General features: G+C 38.6%; 1 protein-coding gene across 2 annotated transcripts; it reads right to left on the minus strand.

Moving 5' to 3' along the window:
• Positions 1-2938: 2938 nt before the first annotated feature.
• LOC306780128 (porphobilinogen deaminase-like) lies at positions 2939-16036 on the minus strand. 2 transcript variants are annotated; one of them, XM_079272340.1, is made up of 14 exons: positions 15885-16036; positions 13486-13539; positions 12349-12421; positions 11205-11254; positions 10864-10919; positions 8903-8980; positions 8121-8198; positions 7952-8027; positions 7212-7325; positions 7086-7124; positions 6874-6993; positions 6739-6792; positions 5990-6076; positions 2939-5403 (listed from the first exon to the last, which is right to left on the minus strand). In XM_079272340.1, exons 1-14 carry the CDS (start codon positions 15906-15908, stop codon positions 5230-5232), a joined length of 1077 nt encoding a protein of 358 aa, XP_079128466.1. In that variant the 5' UTR covers positions 15909-16036; the 3' UTR covers positions 2939-5229. The 2 variants fall into 2 exon arrangements, with proteins under 2 accessions (XP_079128466.1, XP_079128465.1); XM_079272339.1 differs by lacking the exon at positions 15885-16036 and adding an exon at positions 13653-13725.
• Between the last annotated feature and the right edge of the window lie 2765 nt (positions 16037-18801).

Below are 18801 nucleotides of genomic sequence, written 5' to 3' on the forward strand. Positions count from 1 at the left end.
TGTCGTCTTTGTTTATCGTCTCAACGTTTCATTAAATGGTTCCAGACGTGAACTTAAAGTAACTTCTTCTTGAATCTGTTGATTCTTCATTGAAGATGAAGTGCGTCTGTTGTTCATGTACGTGTTTATGTTTGAATGAATCTTCTGTTGTGTTTGTGAAGAATTGAGCTAAAACAGCCCCAATATTTTCATATTTTGAATATTCAAAGGACTCGGGCGGTAAAGAGTAACATGCCGGCGTTCATTTGTTTCTTCTCCACAGTGATAAATAACATAACGTTTCTATTTATCCGTTTGGTTTGAAATACGCTGCAAAAACTGTAAAAGAGTACAAATACAATAAAGATCTGCGTCCTTCTGTTAGTTTCCTGTTGTGTTTCCAGATGAACTGCTTCAGTTTATTACTGCGTTTCACAGCAGCATGCTAGCTAGCAGGAGCAGCATGCTAGCAGGAGCAGCAGCACGCTAGCTAGCAACAGCAGAATGCTAGCAGGAGCAGCAGCACGCTAGCTAGCAGCAGCAGCATGCTAACAGGAGCAGCAGCATGCTAACAGGAGCAGCAGCACGCTAGCTAGCAGCAGCAGCAGCACGCTAGCTAGCAGGAGCAGCAGCAGCATGCTAGCAGGAGGAGGAGCTGCTTCTTCTGATTAAACACACTTTGAAAGAGACATAAACAGGAAATACAGTGAATGTGATGAACATCATCGGAGCATTAATCTGCTTTTACATCACCTACAAAATGGCCGTGTGTTTATCAATCACTTTGAAGAAACGTTTAAATGTCCTCAGGTCGTCTTTAGCTCCGCCCTCTGTTTCGCCTCTTGTTCTGAAAGAATAAAGATGGCGACCAAAACCCAAGAGAACGACATCAAAGAGCGTCGTGGTTCCTTTATGGACTAACGGTAGCTTTGTACTTCACGCTTCAAACATCGTTAAAGTGGAGTTCATCAGTGAAGATGATCTTGATGAACTAAATGTGTAAAAATCATAAACGATTGTTTATTTTCTGTAATAATCCAGAATCAAATGGGAGAATCTGATTGGCTGTTTGTGGAGGGAACCAGTGGTGATGACTTCCTGTTGGACTACAGACACACGTCATCCTGCAGATCTGTATTTGTGCAAATCTGAACTAAATCCAAGCAAAGCTTTCTCCACCTGGACCGTCTCCGCTGTGGATTTATTCTGCACCTTCGAGTGAGTCAACGTTCTTCATCTACTGATTCACTTCACTGATGTATAACACAACCATCATAAAATGATCTCTGACTGAAGTCCTTCTGAGGATTTGTGCTGTCGATAAACTGATTAGTGGCCATGTTGAAACACAGGTGTGATCAATAACACTGATTATGAGCCTGCACGTGCACGCTGACTCAACAGAACCACAATCACCTTCATCAGTTACACCTGTGTGGACCCGTCTGCTGGATCAGGAAGGACTCTTTGCTTAAGTCATGAGGACCCTTCAGGTCTCTGAGGACCGGGAGGAAGCGGTGTGGTAGAGGAAGCTGCTTTATTTGAATAGCTGGAGACTCAGAAATGAGATGAAACTGTTGATTCATGAAGTATTAAACTTCCAAATGACGTCGTGTTTCGATGAATCTGAGGATCTTCTGTTTCCCTTCAGTCACCAAACAGAACTCACTTATTTTGGGACCTTCTCATGTGATGCTTGATGACTTTTAAAATGTGTACCGATGAATATTCTGTCAGGAAAATGTTTGTCAATCTTATTCTTTATTATTTAACTTCCGTATTCAGTGAAGCGAACAGAAACTCTGAGGTTAAACTGGACAAACTCCAAAGCTGTGAACACTTGAGCCTCGTGTTCTTCTTTTGTCACACTTTTATATCTTTAAACAAAACGGAACAAATCAGGAAATCACCATTCATGGTCCCAAGAGGATGCATCCTACTGACTTTGGCGACACCCTGCAACTTTCCTTTTTAGTGCCATCTGCAGGTCACAACTGTCCATTCACCATCAAGTTTAGTTTAGTTGCACAATATAAAAATGCACAAGGGTGGGAGAAGCCCCACCATTGCTTTAGTACGCCTAAGTCTTATCGAACATTTACCTCAGTAAGAAAGTAAGACATTTAGAAAGAACTGAAAATTCAAAAGTTGACTAAGTTAGCCTTTGAATTGGCTTTAAAGTAGGTCTTGAACTGTTCAGTAATATTCCCTTCACCTGGAAACATCTTATGAATGAAAACACAGAGGGATCGTTCCTCCAGGAGACTGCTGATCGTTCCTCGTGTCAAACGAGAAGCCAACGATTTATTTGTCACGTAACTTGCGTACGTCAGTAGGTATTTCACTTTGTAGGTATTTAACTCAACCGAAGATCATTTCTCGAAAGCTAACTAGTTTGTCTAAACCTCACAAAGTAGTTTAGTTGTCTGAACCTAACTAGTTTGTCTAAACCTCACTAAGTAGTTTAGTTGTCTGAACCTAACTAGTTTGTCTAAACCTCACTAAGTAGTTTAGTTGTCTGAACCTAACTAGTTTGTCTAAACCTCACTAAGTAGTTTAGTTGTCTGAACTTTAAAATGTTTAAATTGACTCGTGTTGCTGGACTTTCAGAGGAAAACGCAGAAAAAAACGAGTAACCTTTCGTAATATTTAATACTTGAGAGCGTCGTACGAGGATCCATTATTTTAGGTGACATATCTCAAAATGAATGAATGGGTTATCATCAGTTTATGGACATTCATGCTTCCTAGATGATGGATTCTGATGACTTTAGTGATGAATTTGAGGGAAAACAAAGACGTGAATATTTAGTTGGTGATTGATGAGTCATTTGATAAAGAATCAGACACATTAACTGCGTTAATTCAGTCATTGAAGCAGAAAAACAAATATGGCGAACGCTGCCTCACATTGTCTCAGGAGGTTTAATGTACAATAAAGACCTATAAAATAATACAATACGGTGGAAGAAAAAACAGGCATCGTTTCATGTAAGGCAGCAATAACATCCATGAGATGAGTGATGAGTACAGCATCTTGCATGACAACGTTACAGCAAATGTTTTTCATTTATTTCTTTAATTTCATAAAAACTAAAGATGTGCATCCACTGAAGTATAGTCACATGATTATGACTTATGCATTTTTTAATTATGACTTTAGCATCTCATAATTGGGACATCCAAATCTCAAAAGTATTAAAGAAACGACTATGAAAAGAAAGGTCTTATGAGATTTATAACATAACTAGATTCATCTCATTATTACAGGATACAGGATGCCATAAATAGGAGATATGAATGTTATATGAAATCAAAAGAAGATAAGTCTATCTAGAAATTACAAGAAAACGATGATATAATTATCAGATACAGAAGCCAGAATTACGAGATACGGTTTTTAATTTGTTTGTTGAACGAGACTTTAATGAGTGCGGCGATACGTAAAACAAAAGAAATAATCTGATGTTTCCAGTTAAGGTTTGTAGCTCAACGTGCTGCAAGTTTAAAATCTGAGCAGAAAACTGAAAACTATGCAGGAATTGCTGCAGTTCGTTTTTGTCAATAGTCTGGTGTGTTTGAAGAGATCATAGGTAACTGCTTCAGTTCCCCGTCAGAAAGGTAAAGAGATGAATATACAGTATTCTGAAGTACCTCATAATCCTACTTCAAACCATCCAAACATGTCTTCTCCAGTCCCGTACTGGGACACGCCCCCCTACATTCTCTTCATGGAGGAAATATGAAATACTTTCCTTCTCTCTAAGAGTTAGCCAGCATACTCTTAAAAACAGTAAACCTCTTCCGCTGGAAGTGTTGCATTCAACACGAGCCAAATGAGGAAGTAAAGCTTTGTAGAGAAGGGACTTTTATTTTGAAGGAGCCCAGCAAGATAAAACACGACTGTCTGAGATTCATGCTTTATGGTCTGATCAAGACCTTGTGACTGAATAAACATTTATATTTACATTTCACTGCTGAGGCCCGTTTCACCGCTCAGAACCACGACATCTGCACACATGATAGCAGAACTCCTCTTTGGTACCATCAGACGTCTCAGTCTGGGTTAACAATGACGCAAACATCGTTGTTATGGGAGGAACTATTTAAAATGCAGGATTAGCTGCATCCCGTTTATTAACACTCAAATGCTTTCAAAGAGACTGAACCCCCCCCCCAACAGACAGGACTTTAACTAGAAGACCGGTGTTTGACACCACGTCGTGATTTTATGGTCGTGGTTTTCCTAAATGTAATTATATAACTGTTGGTGGTTTTGTTGGCTGAACCTAACTATTGGTGGTGTTGTTGCCTGAACCTAACTGTTGGTGGTGTTGTTGCCTGAACCTAACTGTTGGTGGTTTTGTTGGTTCAACCTAACTGTTGGTGGTTTTGTTGGCTGAACCTAACTGTTGGTGGTTTTGTTGGCTGAACCTAACTGTTGGTGGTTTTGTTGGCTGAACCTAACTGTTGGTGGTTTTGTTGGCTGAACCTAACTGTTGGTGGTTTTGTTGGCTGAACCTAACTGTTGGTGGTGTTGTTGCCTGAACCTAACTGTTGGTGGTTTTGTTGGTTCAACCTAACTGTTGGTGGTTTTGTTGGCTGAACCTAACTGTTGGTGGTTTTGTTGGCTGAACCTAACTGTTGGTGGTTTTGTTGGCTGAACCTAACTGTTGGTGGTTTTGTTGGCTGAACCTAACTGTTGGTGGTTTTGTTGGCTGAACCTAACTGTTGGTGGTTTTGTTGGCTGAACCTAACTGTTGGTGGTTTTGTTGCCTGAACCTAACTGTTGGTGGTGTTGTTGCCTGAACCTAACTGTTGGTGGTTTTGTTTTGAATGTCGTCCCAAAAAACAAAGCCGTTCTGAGGGACATGAAAAGAAGAGAAGGGACATTTCATGTTCCTGTACACAAAACCAATAGATTTTATTGTGTGACTGTTTAACAAACTGTTGACGTGAGACTGTGCTGGAGGATGTCTGAAGGCCACGTTGTGTTTCTCACTGATAGTCCCAGTAAAGTGGTCTCCACATGGAGCTGGTTCCATGAGGTACTAAGAAGAACAGACTGGAACCAAGTCCACCAGTGCATCAGACTGATGACTGCAGCACACAACTTTGGTCCAAGTAGTGTTTAAAATCTCTTTATCTATCGCCATTACTCTTCTCCACATAATGTCAAAAACTAACATAAAAAAAGGCTTTACTGGACACAAGGCTGAGACCGGCGGCCCTCGAGGACCCGGTCGGTGATTATCTGGCGTCGTTGAGCTGCCGGGCCACCGTCAGGATCTCCTTGGCTCCTTTCCTCAGCAGTAGGTTTGCCAGGTCGACCCCCAGCCGCTCGGCTGCGTCCTGGGCTTCACCCGAGATCTTACTGGCCGTGACGCCGACTCGCTGGACCCGCTCGTCCACCGCGTCGGAGCTCTGTTTGTGCACAAAAACACACGTCGATATGAAGTAAACGCAGTACATGATGGTGGGAACTGTAGGGGCACTGTGACGGTTCCCTGTGGAGCACCGGGGTCACCGGTGACAGATTCAACCAATTATCAAACCCTCAATAAATAGGTTTAAAGGGGTCAATAAATAGGTTTAAAGGGGATCAAGCCTGCAATGAAAAAATAATAAAAACAACAATCTATCGAATATCTTGATAAAAATTTTAATCCTATTACATATTTGTGGATTTTTAATACACGTATTAAAAACAAGAAATATGTGTGAGCATCAGAAATATATTTATATGTGGATTTTGTTTACATTTACACAGAATGTGACGTATAAATCACAAAATACGTGTGTGAATACTTCTGTGTACAACCATTACTGACTAAATGTGAAGTGGCCTGTATTCAGCGCTCCTGTTGTCCTGTTCCGTTAATCTAATATCTTTTGTTTTGGAAAGAAAATTTAAAATTACAAGAAAGAAAGTAATAAATTAAAAATTAAATGAATAAATGAATGGCAATGGTCATCGATGTGACCGACACACTGCTCACTCAGTTGTTACCTTGCCGTCAGCGGCGACGCTCGTCTGCATGGTTTCCTTCAGACTGTCGGACCCGTCCAGGCTGAACACCGCCCCCGTCAGGTAGAGCTGGAACAACGAATGACCGTCAGTCAATCGTCATTCTAACCTCTGTGTTGCTCTTCTAGGGATGCTTTTCTATCGTAGCATCCAAACCGGGATTGTGTTAGAACAGCCTGTCCAACAGCTACACTATCTGGACTGAGGAGCGACGTAGAGACGCCGTGTACGTCTCTGGTAGAGACCTGTCAATCAGCGTGTAGCCCCGCCCTAAAGCATCCCCTGCTTTATGGTCTGTGTGACTCTAAATGGACCATAATGTACTAAATGAACATCATGCTGTATTGAAGAAGACTTGAAACTAGAGATTGAGACATAAACTCATGTTTACAATGTTTACTGAGGTAATAAATCAAGAGAGAAGTAGAGTCATTTTCTATAGACTTCTATACAACCAGAGGAGTCGCCCCCTGGTGGCCACTAGAGAGAATGCAGCTTTAACACATGAAGCTTTAACTTCACTTTACTGAACTGGAGGTTGTCATCATTTTATACTGTTAAGACATGTGTGAAATTTTCAAATTTAATTAGCAAATCTAATCAGTTTGATCTCGACGCCAGGTGGACTTTTGTTCCTACCAGGTGTTCCTGAGATATCGTGCAGCAGCAATAACTAGATGGGGGCGGAGCTTAGCAAATGGTCACGTGTGTGTGTGTGTTTTTGCAGCTACCTGGGAGTTATTCAGTTCGGTGTGGACGGCGACCGGAACGCTGCACCCACCCTCCTGCAAACGATCAATTCAATACATGAGGATTTACATGTTCACACAATAAGTCAAAGAGCGTGCGTGTGTGTATGTGTGTACCAGGTGTCTGAGGAAAGCTCTCTCAGCTATGCAGCGCAGCACTGTTTCTGGGTCGTGGAGGACTGACACCATCTCCAGGATGTCGGCATCTCTGGACCGAACCTCCACCGCCAGAGCCCCCTGACACAACACACACATTTCAATATAAATACAGCGTGTTGTGTTATCAGCTGTCGTTGAGCCTCCTCTTGGTCATATTTGTCCCTTCTTACCTGTCCAACGGCATACATACAGTCTTCAGGCCCGAGGATCTAGAGGTGCAAACAACCGGTTTGACTGTTAGAAGACAAGACGTCACAGATTTGAGGACTTCAGGTGGTGGTGTGGTGGTGTTTTACCTGGCTGATCCGGTTGTCCCAGCCCATCCTCCGGAGCCCGGCAGCGGCCAGGACGATGGCAGCGAAGTCGTCCTTCTCGTCCAGCTTCTTCAGACGCGTGTTCAGGTTCCCTCGCTAGAGACGACAGCTCAGGAAAAACAAATATCCATCCTGGTTTCACTCACACACATGCAGCTTGTTGAGCAGTGAAATCTAAATAATTGATCTTCTTTCCAATCGATTTCAGACAAATCTAGAATCCCAAATCGTGTTTTCTTTTAGATATCTACAGGTTCTACAAGCTCCCCGTTTCCCTCGCAGCTTGTTAGCCCCTCCAGTGATGCTTGAACAGGAAGTGAGCATATCTGGACTGAGGAGGAGTGACGTAGAGACGCCGTATACGTGTCTGCTAGAGACCTGTCAATCAGCGTGTAGCCCCGCCCTAAAGCATCCCCTGCTTTATGGTCTGTGTGACTCTAAATGGACCATAATGTACTAAATGAACATCATGCTGTATTGAAGAAGACTTGAAACTAGAGATTGAGACATAAACTCATGTTTACAATGTTTACTGAGGGAATAAATCAAGAGAGAAGTAGAGTCATTTTCTATAGACTTCTATACAACCAGAGGAGTCGCCCCCTGGTGGACACCAGAGAGAATGCAGCTTTAACACGTGAAGCTTAGACTTATTCCTGTTTTTTTTGTATGTTTAAAAGAAATAAAATAATTAACATCAACATGGCTTCCTGAAAGGATACGATATCTTTGAACACCAGGTGGGGGAATCTCTTCTTCAGCTGAGCAGCGCGGCGAAGTGAACTGGTGCCGATCACACTAACAAGAGGGAAGACGTGGTGGTTACAGCTAATAGTTCAATAGTTCTTTTAAATGAGTGGGAAACACAAAACACGACTCGTTGGCTTCTACCTGTTTTCTGGCAGAGTCTCCAGAGTCTTGCCCTCATGTTTGGGGTGTAACACCGCTGCATCATGGGGGTTCTCTCTTCTAGAAGCAGACGGGAAGCAAAGCACTGCTTTTAGCTGCTCCAATGAAAATCACAACAAACCACAACTTTATTTTGTTTTTAAAACTTTATTTTATTGTTTTCACTTTATATCTTTTATATTGACTTTCTGTTTTACTATATTCTATTTTACAGTTGTTATTCTATTGTTCATATTTGTACTTTATTGTTCTTTGTTGGCACAAGAATCTTCTTTCTGGAGTAATAAACTTCTATTTAATCTTAAATACTTTATGTGTAATACAGCATCTCTCTCCATATAATGCTCTATATTACTGTTGATATTTTAGTCTCCATTAAGCAGTGGTGTTAATATCACTTATGTATTTTTACTCTTGTCCGTCATCTTTGTTGCATTTTACTTTTTCTATTTTAGTTGAAATGTAAACTTCATTTATTTACTTTTCTCGTACTGTAATAGGATCATTGATTTTACACTTAATAATTGTTATTCTATTGTTTGTTCTTATTCTTCTGTTGTAATCTTTAGTGAAACAAGAATAACAAACTTCTATCTTATCTTAGATACTAGAATGACCTGCAGGATACACTTAAGGAATCTCAGACTTGTTCTGACTCATAGTGGAACTGTTCCAGCTCCACTATCGTACAATTATTAAAGTACACGACTACATGATACAGTGTGCGTTCATACAGACGCACTACTTGTGAGAGCAGCACCTACTTCAACACGGCCCCGATGGTGAATCCTGAAGGCAGCGTGGTGGGAAGGTCCTTCAGAGAGTGGACGACCAGATCGACCCTGTGGGACGCAGAGGAACACAGTACACAGTAGAGAGTACACAGTACTCAGTACACAGTAGAGAGTACACAGTATTCCGTACACAGTACATGCTGCCTCCATGTCTCCATTTCACGTGCATGTTTAACATCGTGGAGCCAGCTGCTACTTCTGAGGCTGTGCATCAAAAGGATGAGCAGCACACAGAGGACGCTGTGATGAAGAGATGAAATGACTCGAACACGCATCACTGGGTTTCTAACACGTCACTGGGTTTCTAACACATCACTGGGTTTCTAACACGCTCATCACTGGGTTTCTAACATGCTCATCACTGGGTTTCATTCAAAGCTCGGGTTTCTTTCTAACATAGAAAAGCTTTAACTCTTTTGCCTCCCTTTACTACTATTATTACCATTATTTTATTACTATTATTACTACTGCTACTACAGCTACTACTACTATGACTACATCTACTACATCTACTACTACTACTACCACTCCATCTACTGCTACTAATACTATTACTACTACAGCGACTACATCTACTGCTACTACTACTGTTACTACTACATCTACTACTGTGACTACTACTACATCTACAGCTACATCTACTACTGTTACTACTACTACTACTGCTACTACTACATCTACTGCTACTACATCTAAATCGACATCTACTACTGCTACTACAGCTACTACTACTACTACTTAACTACTACTACTACTGCTACTACTGCATCTACTACTACTACTACAGCTACTACATCTACTACTACAACTACATCTACTGCTACTACATCTACTACTGTTACTACTACTAAATCTACAGCTACTAAATCTACTGCTGTTACTACTACTATTGCTGCTACTACTACATCTAAATCTACAGCTACTACATCTACTACTGTTACTACTACTACTACTACATCTAAATCTACAGCTACTACTGTTACTACTACTGCTGCTACTACTACATCTAAATCTACAGCTACTACATCTACGACTGTTACTACTACTGCTGCTACTACTACTACATCTAAATCTACAGCTACTACATCTACTACTGTTACTACTACTACTACATCTAAATCTACAGCTACTACATCTACTACTGTTACTACTACTACTACATCTAAATCTACAGCTACTACATCTACTACTGTTACTACTGCTACTACTACTACTACATCTAAATCTACAGCTACTACATCTACTACTGTTACTACTACTGCTGCTACTACTACTACATCTAAATCTACAGCTACTACATCTACTACTGTTACTACTACTACTACTACTACATCTAAATCTACAGCTACTACATCTACTACTGTTACTACTACTGCTGCTACTACTACTACATCTAAATCTACAGCTACTACATCTACTACTGTTACTACTACTGCTGCTACTACTACTACATCTAAATCTACAGCTACTACATCTACTACTGTTACTACTACTACTACTACATCTAAATCTACAGCTACTACATCTACTACTGTTACTACTACTACTACTACATCTAAATCTACAGCTACTACATCTACTACTGTTACTACTACTGCTACTACTACATCTACTGCTACTACATCTACAGCTTAACTTCAACTTACCCTGATATCATTAGCATGAAGCTAGCGTTATGCTAATACAGATGTGACAGCATTGTTACTTTCGGTAACTAGTCTTGTTGTTAATTAAAACAGTAAACCTGTCAACCAGACGGAATGTTATTGCGTGTCTGTATTTTGGCTTCACACTTTATTATAGGAGCTGAGGTTCAACAAGGGTTGAATTCCTCCTCCGTATCTGAGCGCTACGACGCTAACGTCTCCACAGAGTGAGCCGGTCAGCTACGCGGTTGGAGAAGCAATGGCGGTGCCGGTGGTAACACTCACTCGTTCCTCTCCAGAGCATTCTCCAACTCTTTGGTGAACAAACTCTTCTCTCCAATCTGTGTTGAAAAGAAGAAGAAGAAAACATTCCTTTAGTGATTTTTATACGTTACATTGAAAATAAGACATTTAAAAGCAGCAGATTTACATTGGATCTTCCATTTACCGGTAAATGTATTTAAGCATTCAATTATACACGAATATTATACCGAATCTGAAGGTTTTGGAGAGCAATAAGAGCGTGTAACCAGTCTGCGATGTACTGTAGGTCATTTAAATCGTGACTGTAATAATGCCTGTTCATAAAGAACCTTTTGATTTGTGACGATCATGGCGAGCCTCACCTTTGATAAAGCCGTGTCCAGGATCTTATCCCCCATCGTTGACATCCCGACTGAGAGAGAAGTTACAAACGTTTAATGACATGATTAACCAGCGATATTAAAGACACCGGTTACTAAAACAATATATATATATATATATATAATATATATAATATAACTAATATTATTAGGGGTTTAACGGTACGCGTATTCGTATTGAACCGTTCGGTACGAGGCTCACGGTTCGGTACGCATGACGAACCGAATACGTTTGAAAAAAATAATAATAATAATTTTTTTTTTTTTTTTTTTTAACCTTTATTAAGCAGGTAGTCCCATTGAGATTAAAAATCTCTTTTGCAAGATGTAAGTAACAACACTACATCACATTAAGGAGCAGTTCTTGTTTTTTATGCTGATGTGTTGCTAAGAAGACACCCCAGAAGACGAGTCACTCAGGTTTAGTTCCATCATTGTTCAAAGTCAAAGAATAACTTCATGATGTTAGTTGGAATGAATAAATATATTTTAAAATAAAGTACATTTCTCTGCATTTATAGTTTTCTACTGTACCGAAACGTACCGAACCGTGGCTCCACTGTATCGTACCCAACCCAACCGTGGGGGGGGGGGGGGGGAAGGCGTAACCTGCGCCGCCCTAACAGGTACAGATGTCAATCAAGGGCATTATGAACACGCCCACTCAGTCAACACCCATACTACCACCAGACTAGTGTGTCACATGCAGAAGGCCAAAAATACCAGCAAGTTCTTCTGTCTCCTGTCTGACCCACAATCCTTTGCACAGCAGATATATGAGCAAGAGGGTCAAAGGTCAAGGTGCCAATGCCCCGATTTAATGCATCCTGAACGCTACAGAAGGTACTTTGTCAGTAGAAAGAAAGAGTTTGAGATTAAGAACGCATCTGAAGTGTAATCCTGTGAATCCTGCAGAATAAATGAAAACATCCGTTGGTGGACCCGGTGCTCTGCAGGGACTTCAACAAGCAGCGGGTCGGTACTGACTCAAATTGATGGACCGGATTCAATTATATTCTGTGTTTAAATCAGTACTCTGTGTCAATAGTACTCTGTCAGTACTCTGATTGTGATTATGGGATGTCATTAGAGCGTGTAGACTCAGAGTCCTCTGACTGATCCTCACCTATTTCCAGGCTGACGTCGGGGTTAAGCTTCTTCAGCTTGTCGACCACGCTGTCCGTCTGGATACGAGCCAGCTGAGGAAGACAAGCTCAGAACTTTAGACCTTTAAAACTTTAGACCTTTAGACCTTCAGACCTTTATTCTGCTGACGGTTGTAACGAAACAGAGTCAGAGACGTGAAATCAGTTGAACAGAGCAGAGGAGGAGGAACGCTTATCTTTAAAATAAAGACACTGTGGAGTCAGAGCTGTTATCTCTGCAGACATCTTCAACTGCTGCAGGAGCAACGCTGCAGCACACAACTCATCTTCACTTATTGTACATTATTATATATTATATTTTATTATTGTAGAGCACCTTTCTAGGATTAAGCACAAAGTGCTTTCAAGATTAAAAGATTTACAGAATAAGAATTATAAGTAAGTAAGATGTGGAAATAAGATCATATAGAACAGGTTCAAGAAGCTCAATAAAGGAAAATACCACACATATATATATATATATATATATATATATATATATATATATATATATATATATATATATATATATATATATATATATATATATATATATATACATATATATATATACATATATACATATATATATATATATATACATATATATACATATATATACATATATATATATATATATATATATATATACATATATATACATATATATATATATATATATATATACATATATATACATATATATATATATATATATATATACATATATATACATATATATATATATATATATATATATATATATATATATATATATATATATATATATATACTAATAAGATGCAGGTATCAGCAGTGGTCTTATATAAAACAGATAGATTGCCAATAAAAGAACGAATTATTGAATTAGAAACAGATGAAAGTGCAAATATATAGAAGAAAAACAGTAAAAAAAAAGCTTATTTAAAAATTAAATCTGTAATGACAATAAAATAAAACACCACAACATAGTACTTTAGTTACTGTAGTTGTGGAGAAGTTGAACTGAGTGAGAGTTCAAAACAAAAGAGTTTCTATTTGTTTCTTCGTTGATGAAAACATTTGGATGATATTTATGTGAACATGACACCGTGCACACTCAGCACGTGGTACCGTACCTGACTCTTACGGGTTCCGACCCGGATGACCCGACTCACCGTGCCGCTCCCGTCCTGCAAGAACACGAAAGGAGAGAATTTAGCCCAGAGGAGTTTAAACTGATGGAAACGTTCACCCTGACGTCCCTGAATGAGCCTCAAACACACGGACTCTTGTCTCCGCTCACCCTCGTGTACTTGTACGGTCCCTCCATCATCACGCGTCCTCACTGAGCGTGTGGAGACGAGCGTGTCCGCTGAGGTCATAAAGCCTCAACGTACTGAACAGTGGTCTTTTTACCGGACCCCCCCCAGCCCCCTCCTCCTCCAGGACCTCCACCCTAAGTCCCCTCTGGTTCCAGTAGATAAGTCTCCACTTCATGAGTCCGTTATGACACACAGGGAGGGGGGTCCTGTGTTTGAGGTGCGGTCAAAGAGCTTTTCATAAATACAAACTTTAAAATAATCAAAGAAGAAATTCTTTGTGTGGAAACTAAACTCTCCTAAAATCAATAAAACTGTTTTTAAATGTGGTTGGATTGGTGAACATGAAATAAAAAGTCTTTATGATATAAAAGTGTCACAATAAAAAGTCCAACATGAAATAATAATAGAAACGGTGTCTTGCTCCAATTAAACATGAACTCCAATTAAATAAAACCTTTTACAATCAACATTAATAACATGTATTTAAAGTAGAGTAAAAGTACAAAAAATACTTTTAATGAATTAATTGTATGACATTATTTCTTTCATTTATGTCTTGTATGTATAATATAGATGTGACTACTTTTATATGTCGTAAAAAACTGAATCATTTCATTGTCAGAATGTAACTAAGTACATTTACTGTACTTTACTTGAGACCCTTTATACTTCTACTCCACCACACCTCAGATGAAATACTGTACTTCTATTAGTTGGACGACTGTAGTTACTCCTTATTTTATGAATTATTTTTAAAAGTGAAGATTTGTTGTTTTTCTTGTGTAAAGAAGAAAAAAGAATAATCAGCAGATTCATCCAAAATGAAGAGTCTGGAGTCAGAGCAGGAAGTGGGCGGGGCCTAGCTGGATCAGAGCCTTTATATAAGAGATTGAGTTCAGGTGCGAACTCTTTACCTGCAGCACAACCCTGAGCGCTCTACATGGAGTACAAGTGTGAGTTGACTTACTCTCAGTACATTTACATGAGTTATTTAAGTTAGAATTATGTACATTGTGTTATTTATTGTCTGCAGATATTTGTGTTTAAATTCAGTGAATGGTGGTAATAATACATCATATCTTTCTGTTTTAGATTAAAGCAGCAGACCGTGTGCCTCACCTGCTGTATCACCTGTTTACAATAAATCACACCTGAAGTGGACTCTTCAGGTGTTTCATTGGGCCTAACTGTACGTTCATGGTGTTAATCACAGTACCTGCCAATCAGTATACTCTCAGTCCTGACTGGTCAATATTATTCACTCGGCCTATTGTAATAGTACATCAGCCTACATATTTAGATTTGTATATATGGGCATTTTTAACAGCAGTGAGTACTTTTACTGATGCATGTAATTCTTAATAAATTCACTTTTAAACTTGTATTTAAGTAACATTTTCCATGCAGGACTTTTACTTGCAATATCTTTGAGTAAGCATTTTAGTGTATGGTACTTTTATAAAAAATGATTACAGCCGCCATTATGTACACTTCCTCTCTTCTAAGTGGGCGTGGTCATTGGAAGTGTTGTGAACGTTGTGCGGATGGCTAAAATCAGAATAGGTTATATTTTGTAATTTATTTATATTTTCTATTGCAAACATTTTATATTTAAAAGGCTGACAGATATATTTAGCATAACAAAAAATTGTTAGTTAGGGTGTTTGAGAACGTGAGTTGCCAGATCTCGCGAGAGTACGTTTTTGAGACTGGTCACGAATAAAGTCAATTTTCTCCAGATTTGTCTGTTTTAAAATACTATTTTATGGCCCAATGTTTAGAAGATACGTAGCTTGTGAAAAACAAACTGGATTCAAGCTGTGCTTCGGTGAAAGTATCTGTTATAATCTACGTTCACTTCTATTAGACTTAATAAACTCAGGATCCACCGCTAGTCTCGTAAAGGGGGCGGGGCCTATAACTGAACCCCAACGGTTGTTGTCAGTAGTTACTGTCACTCTAGCTGTTCATGTCGTAACACTGGGATTGTGATATGAAATCTGCCGAGCAGGTAAACTCTGTTTCTCCTTTTTCTAGCTCGTATCTGTCAACGTTTGATGGCCAATGGAGAGCAGAGTTTAAAAAACTGACACAATGGATTGACTAATCACGGCGCTCCAAATGACGGGCAATGCGGAAATGGGCGATGGCACTCAAGGTGCTTCATCCGTGGTGTGTGGGGAAAACATACATTTAGGTTAAAAAAAACCTACCGCAGAACTTTGTTCCCCCGACATGTCTGTGATCCGGATCACTCCACCGATGTTGTACAAATTGCTTTGACTCACACTATTAAAAAAAAAACAGGAAATCCTTGAGAGTAGTCAGGACGCTGCTCTCATATAGCGCCTTTATGAATGAACCCGTGACGTCATCAGACTGCGCTAAAGGTCACTTCCTGGTTCAGTCTTTCAGCTTCCTCTCTTTGGTAGTAAGCGTAACCTAATAAAAGTACTGATTTCAGGGATAAATCAAAAATATATGGCAGCACGAATTTAAATAAATGTAGTAAATGCAGATATATATATATTTTTTTTTTAATTAACCCTTGATTGGGAATTAAAGATCTTGTGGTTGAAATGGAAAAGAGGATTATAAGGACTGTTCATACTGGTCTTAAGAGTTATTGGAATAGTGATGAACAAACTGTGGGCCATGTTTTATTCTGTCAGACATTTGATTCAACAAGAGGAAGTTTTGAAAAATGGGTGAAGAAAGATTGGAGAGGAAAATATAAAAGTAATAAAGACACATTCTAGTGACAAATGTAGGAAAGTATCAAGGTACAAGATTAATGAATAACATTAGAAAAGTGCATGTGTTTTTTTTGTTTATAATTATTTATTTCCATTTGTTTTTCTTGTTTCTTTATTTTATTAAATTCTTGTTGGATTAGAGAGAGAATAGATCCTTAGTCAACACTCCCGATTAGTGGGTGGTGGTAATGCACCTGAAAGCTGTTTGCTGCCATTAAAAACAAAAGAAGTATAAATAGTTGACCTACCATGTAAGGAGGATGAAATAAAAAATGTGGGTTTAATGTGTGAGATGGTTTTTTTTCATACATATGTTGGCCATAATGAAGTCCTGAAATCTTCATTCGAGACAAAGTGTAACAATTTCCTGACTACTAAGAACTGCTGTTAAATACATGCAGTCCATTAGAGGAATTACATTAAAAGCTGGTGTGTTTTTGTCACATGTGACCTGATGTGGCCACAATAGAAATAAACTCCATAAACTTTGGACTTCTATCAACCAAGTACCACACCCATCCACTGCTTCATGAGGAAACAGCCGTCTCTCACACGTTGAGGTTTTTTTGGGATATTTGGAGTTGAAACCTCGTGTTCACACAGAATAAATAAAGCTGACTGTGTGTGTGGAGCTCAACTCTTCATACACACTTTAAATAATGACATCTGGTGACCAAAGAAAGTTACTGCAACACTGTGAATGTGTTTACGTGGAGTATTGAAAAGAGCAAAGTGTGGTCCAGAAACTGTTTATTGCCACGTACGTCTGCACATACAAGATATTTAGCTCAGTGATTGGTGCATAACAATAAACACAGTGCAAGAAACGTACAATCATGATCTTTAAAGATAATTTTGTTTTTGCTTTCTCACCTTTTCCCATGTTTGCATAATTTCATTTATAGCACTTTGCTTGGGAGGATATGCAGAATATAAGCACAAATGTAAACAAAGGTTTTATTACTAAGTTTCAGCTCAGGGCACCAATGAGGTCTGCTGATTATTTATTTATGAATGTTGCCAATCAAACCGTCATAACACTGATATGTAATCTTGATAACGGTGACCAAACAGATCAATAAGGACCAATAGTTGATCTTTAAGGTTTATTTACACAAATTAATTACTCAAAGTAAGTTTAGATGTTTAAAAAAGAATAATATAAAAGTGACAGTTTGTGTTGTGTGATCAGTGAAATTACTATAAAAAGATATATATTCCTATATCATGACGAACATGAAGCTGATTATTACTTATTGCTTCAAACATACATGTGATCTCTCTGAACTCTTTTGCATCACTGGTTCTCCATTAATTATGATTAAGGGTTGGTTGGAGTATGTGTAAATGTAAACTAAATGTTCAACATGTATCTTTAGGGTTTAAGTTTATCTCAACCAATGTGCCGTTTAATTAATACCAGATAAGATTATTAGTGTCGTAAAGAATTTTAAAAAACACTCACAATCGGTTTGAACACATATGATACATTAAAGAAAACGATTACGCCAGTGGAGCTGGTGGAACATGTTCTAGGTGGAACATGTTCTCTGTAGGGCTGTGCCACATCCAATCAATTTCAGCAAACAGCCCAGAATGATTTCATGCAAAAACATTAAGGTATCAATCACGTATTACTACTTTGCAGTTAAATATTTAACCTTGATTCCAACATGAAAAAAAGCAGAAATAAGACTTTGATAAACACATCAGGACATCTTATTATAGTCTCAGTATAATATAATAATGAATATCATATAATAATATATATATCATATAATAATATATCATATAATAATATGGTAACTAAAAAAAAGGGGGAAAAAGTTGCAGTTGCTGTTTATTGAAGGTCACATTGGTTTTATTCTTTATACTCCAGAGCTGCTTCTTGCTTAAAATTCTATTCAAGGGTGCATTTGTTCAGTACAATCCATGTGAAACATCAAGCTATTGAAGTATTTCATGTGTCGTAAAGCCACGATTAGAGAAGTCTTCAATGTACTCACAATCCATTTATATGTCAAATGTAGGGTAACCTACGAAGAGCTGCTTCTATGACCCATCATTTAGACTTTCTGTAATCTGGTCAGTGTTATGGTTACAGATGGATGCACCAAACAGTGTTGGTGCATTTTTTTTATGCTGGAGGAAATTTTATTTTATTTTTTTTTACTTTAAATCCACCAGCATAAAACAAATTATAATTATAATTCTTCATTTTGTTTTTTTTTGGGGAGGTGGAATTTTATTTTTTTTATGACCTCTTTATTTTATTTTTGCTGGTGGAAATGGCCTTCCATAACATCCTGATCCACACTCCATACCAAACAATGACTTGGTGGCGGTAATGCACCAATTCATTGTTTGCCAACCG

The sequence above is a fragment of the Melanostigma gelatinosum genome (assembly GCF_949748355.1).
Source record: "Melanostigma gelatinosum genome assembly, chromosome: 7".
Taxonomy (NCBI): Eukaryota; Metazoa; Chordata; class Actinopteri; order Perciformes; family Zoarcidae; genus Melanostigma; species Melanostigma gelatinosum.